The 5000-nt window shown below is 44.1% G+C and overlaps 2 protein-coding genes across 5 annotated transcripts in view; both read right to left on the bottom strand.

Annotated features, from left to right (window-relative positions):
• Positions 1-1448, bottom strand: part of LOC108444091 (mitochondrial carnitine/acylcarnitine carrier protein-like) — a 40349-nt gene extending 38901 nt beyond the window's left edge. For 2 of the 4 annotated variants that reach the window (XM_037532517.1, XM_037532514.1), the window contains exons 1-2: positions 1361-1448; positions 1131-1246 (exon numbers count right to left, since the gene is read on the bottom strand). In XM_037532517.1, the coding sequence (XP_037388414.1) occupies positions 1131-1235 (105 nt within the window). In that variant the 5' untranslated portion in view covers positions 1236-1246; positions 1361-1448. The other 2 variants (XM_037532516.1, XM_037532515.1) reach the window with 2 other exon arrangements.
• Positions 1449-3370: 1922 nt separating this feature from the next.
• LOC108444090 (NCK-interacting protein with SH3 domain) overlaps positions 3371-5000 on the bottom strand; it is a 31748-nt gene continuing 30118 nt past the window's right edge. The window contains exon 13 of the mRNA XM_037532395.1: positions 3371-5000. This exon is cut by the window's right edge and continues 1823 nt beyond it. The gene's annotated coding sequence lies outside the window, so the exon portion shown is untranslated.

Below are 5000 nucleotides of genomic sequence, written 5' to 3'. Positions count from 1 at the left end.
TGATGCCAAGTGTCATTAGAACAGTAGGAGAACCCATTTTGGTGCTATGTAGAACCAATTTCAAAAGAGATTCTACATAGGCCCATATACAACACATTCTCCACTAATCTGAAGAACCATTTAAGCATGCAACGGCTCTAGGTAGAACTCACGGTCCTACACAGAACCATTTCACCATGCAGAGAACCATATAAGCATGCAACAGTTCTGCGAAGAACCATTTCATCAGGCAAGGGGTCATTTAAGTATGCAACAGCTCTAGGTAGAACTCACGGTCCCACACAGAACCATTTAAGCCTGCAACAGTTCTACACAGAACTCACAGTTCTATGAAGAACCATTTCACCATGCAAAGAACCCATTAAGCATGAAATAGTTCTATGAACAAACATTTGACCATTTAAACATGCAACGGTTCTAGATAGAACGATTTCACCATTTGAACATACAGTGGTTCTACACAAAACTCACGGTTCTATGAAGAACCAATTCACCACGCAAAGAACCACTTAAGCATGTGACGGTTCTATAAAGAACATTTTCCCCAAGCCACGCAACAGAACTCATGGTTCCCAACAGAACCAGTGCCTTACCCAACATGCCCTTGAAGAACCACCTTTTAAAGTGTGTAAGTGTGTGAGTGAGTGAGTGAGTGTGTGTGTGTGAGTGTGTGTGTGTGTGTTGGGGTGGCCAAACTGGGCCAGTTAAGGTTTTTGACCAAACGACCACTTTTAAAACACCACCCACACCGCCTGAATGACGTCAGCAGGCGGTCAGCACTGCAACCTGACAGCAGAGACGGATCTGGGTCAGAGGTCAAAAGTCCACGCACGGCGTTGGCAGCGCTGGACAGTGAAACGGCCCGTTAATATATAAATATGGGATACATGATCCCTGACCTCTGCCCCAAATCCCAGAGCACTGATGGACATGAATATGAACAGGATAGAGAGCTTTAAGTTGGCTTCTTGTGCGAATTTCCCGTTCCACCTTAAATGGTGCAGCAGTTACATTCAGGCGCTAACTGCTGCACCATTTAAGGTGGAACGGGAAATTCGCACAAGAAGGTGGAACATAGGAAGCCGAGTCCAGCGTCTGGAGTGTTTATCAGTGAACAAGTGCTGGTTCACCTTAATAGTGTCCAGTGGATGTCCAGCAAACACCAGGCAGACGCCCCCAAACCCTCCGGCGAAGAAGTTCTTCACAGGGCTGATCGGCTGCGGCTGCTTCGACATGGCTGTCAGACCTTAAAACAACACAGAAAGTTGTGTGAGACCCTCAGGGACACTCAGAGACCCTCAGGGACACTCAGGGACACTCAGGGACCCTCAGAGATCCGGACAGGCTGTAAAGGACGGACCTGCTCCTCTTACCGACGCTGAACGCGGGATGGAGACCTTTCACCTAAATATCCACCCGGACACATTTGACTGTTGCACCGCTGTTCTGCGTATCGGGCGCTAGAGGGCGCGCGCGAGAAAGCCAATTATTATTATTATTATTATTAGATAATTATCAGCTTTATTTCTGTTATGTATGCAGCGCCTTAGATGACACGATATCCATTTTTAATAAGGCGTGGCCTCAAATTACTATGTCGAGGCAACAAACTGTCATTTCAAGGACAGTACTTTCTCAAGGCACAATATATTAATTTGTGCCCTCAGTATAGTAATTTAAGGCCTCAATATAGTATTTTGTGGCCTCAATAAATTAATTCATGGCTTTAATATATTAGTTTGTGGCCCCACTGTATTCATTTGTGCCCTCAATATAATAATTCTTAGTTTCAATACTAATTTGTGCCCTCAATATGGTAAATTATGGCCTCAATATATTCATTTGTGCCCTCAATATAATAATTCTTAGTTTCAATACTAATTTGTGCCCTCAATATGGTAAATTATGGCCTCAATATATTAATTTGTGCCCTCAGTATAGTAATTAAGGCCTCAATATAGTAAGTTGTGCTCTCAATAGATTAATTCATGGCTTTAATTTATTGGTTTGTGGCCTCAATATAATAATTTCTGGTATCAATACTAATTTGTGCCCTCAATATAGTAAAATATGGCCTCAATATATTAATTTGTGCCCTCAGTATATTCATTAGTACCCTTAATATTGTAATTCATGGCCCCACCGCTCCCGGCAGGTGTGCTCACTGTTCACTAGTGTGTGTGTGTGTGTCTGTGTGTTCACTAGTGTGTGTGTGTGTGTGTTCACTAGTGTGTGTGTCATTCCACTGCAGGGTTGGGCTGAACGTGGAGGTGAAAATTCCCCATTGTGTGATTAATAAGAGTCACTTAAACTTCTATTAAATAAGAATAAATCACACGCAGTCAGTTTAGTGCTCATTAGGACGGCTGGCGTTTTTATTAGTTCTGTAAACTTTTAAGAAAATACACTTTGCTACCAGTTCCTTCCTGAACACTCAAACTTCTGGGAAAAGACAGAACAGCTGATTCGCTGTCAAATTCTCCTTACAGGCGACGAGACGACACAGGTGCACTTTCACCATCACTCAGATAAACGCCTTAAAACTCCGCGCCCGCAGCCAGACGCTCGTCCACTCCACGCACTAAGTCTGTGCAGCCTTACTGGACGTCTGAGTGGGTGAATGTGTAACATCAGTTATGATACTGACAAAATCATACAAAGGTACCAGCTTTAAAGGGGAACTCCACCTATTTTTCAAAATTTCTGAACAACTCAGTGTTTATGGTGTAATCAGAGAGATCCAGAGGGTTCAGGGTGAAACGGTTCAGACGTCTTTACAGTGGTGGTGATGGGAACCAGGCGTCGCCATGACTACAACACAAATATAGACACTTTATTTACCATCCAGAACCACCAGAGAACCTACACGAGTCTTCTGAGCTTATATGGAACGTTGATGATGGAAAATAGTGGAACGGTTCTGACTCGGTTAGTTTATCTAGAACAGAGCGTTTCACACCAAACCACCCTGAATGGCTCTGATTACATCTGAACCAGTTAAGTATGTAGAAAATTTGGTGGAGTTTCCCTTTAAGTGAGTTAATAGAGAGAAACACACAAAGTACGTAAAGATTAAATTGCATTAATGGAATTAATGGACTGAGCATCACAGACGGGCAGTAAGAGAGTGGAACACAGGTAGAGAGAGAGAGCGAGAGCGAGAGAGAGAGAGAGAGAGAGAGAGAGAGAGAGAGAGAGAGAGAGAGAGAGAGAGAAAGAGAGAGAGAGAGACAGAGACAGAGAGAGACAGAGAGAGAAAGAGAGAGAGAGAGAGACAGAGAGAGAGACAGAGAGAGAGACAGAGAGAGAGAGAGAGGGAGAGGGAGAGGGAGAGGGAGAGGGAGAGGGAGAGAGTGAGAGAGAGAGGGAGAGGGAGAGAGAGAGAGAGAGAGAGAGAGAGAGAGAGAGAGAGAGAGGGAGAGAGAGAGAGAGAGGGAGAGAGAGAGAGAGAGAGAGAGCTACAGCCATACCGTCTGATAGATATGTAAAAGCGCGGCGGCTCAGAGAGGTAGAGACCGAGACACAAGATGATGATCTGGTTAAAATAAAAACAAAGGATATTAACAGCGGCCCGAGCGTTAAATTCATCCCTCGTTCACCCAGAACACTGGCACTCAGAAGACTAGAACACTCAGAAGACTAGAACACTTTCAGAGCAGAACATTGCAGCCGTGGTGTCGGTACAGAGGGAGGCAGCTGAGCAGGGTTAGCAGTAAGGCTCAGTATTTTGCAGTGCAGTTTTGGCACCAGCAGTAACTCTATACCAGAACACTGAAGCGGCGGCGTCATCTTGTAGTCGGCCTAACGCATATAAGGAACGTCCAGTCTAAGCGGTTTTCCTCTATGGGGGAAAAAAATCAATTTTCACAATTTTCACAAATTAAAGTTAAAACTGAATTTCAGTTTTTCACACTACGTCATACGTCTTTACGCATTACAGTCACACGCAGACTCAGAAAGAAGGTCCGGCTCGATGTTTCGGCCTCAAATGACCTCAGAATCAACATCACGCTGATGAAGATGTGACGACAGTAGTAGATCATTCACTCACATTGCTGCTGCGTGCAATTACACATGTCCACCAGAGAGGGCTCCAAATCCTCAAATCTTACATAGTGCAGCTTTAAGCGGTTGAACAGAGGAGTTCTTTAGTAAAGAAAATGGCTAGAAAATCTAGAACCAGGAACATTCAAAGAACCATTGCATGATCAAGATTTCTAAACAGCACCAAAATGGTTCTTCTACTTTTACAACGTCAGGCTTGTTACAAAAGAAGAACCATTTTTGCTGCTATATAGACGCATTTTCAGAAAGAACCTTACAGAACCATCTACAGCACATTCTCCAGCAATCCAAAGAACCCTTTCATGATGCAAAGGAGCCTTTCATCATGCCAAGGGTTCTTTGAGTGTTTGTGGTTACACATAGAAGCATTTTATATACTAAAGAACCACTGAAGAACCGTAATTTTTAAGATGGGCGCTATTAAACCTTAACACTGTTATATACCAACACCAGCAGCCTGAAACAGCCAAAGCCTCTAAAGTCCTTAATGACCTCCTGAAGCCAATTCAGAGGGTTTGGTGAGGTTCTGTGAAATAAACGGCAAAATGTATGAACTCCGGAACATTTTGGAGTTACTGGAGTCCAACTTAACGCCACTCATTCTTCCAGTAAAGAAGATCAGATCCGGAGTTTCTCATATGAGCTCGACGCCGTCTACAGAATGAACTTCAGTGGTCTTCCTTCTGCATAGAGAAGAACATTTCTGGTGCTATACAGAAGCATTTTCAGAAAGGTTCTACACAGAACCATCTACAGCACAGCTGGTTCCGAACACTGGCTACTGCGGTCAGCAGCTGCAGTAGCGTAAATGCACCAGCAGCAGCAGGTCAGCAGAGACGCGCCGGCTGGACAGGGCGGTCACGATTCTTCGGTTAAATCAGAAAGCAAACGTTCTAGCTTCTCAGAAAAGTGGCGTCTGAGGACGTGACGTCACT

Source organism: Pygocentrus nattereri, chromosome 21 (assembly GCF_015220715.1).
Source record: "Pygocentrus nattereri isolate fPygNat1 chromosome 21, fPygNat1.pri, whole genome shotgun sequence".
NCBI lineage: Eukaryota > Metazoa > Chordata > Actinopteri > Characiformes > Serrasalmidae > Pygocentrus > Pygocentrus nattereri.
Note: the sequence above shows the minus strand (reverse complement) of the source record. Positions and strands in the feature narration are given on the sequence as shown.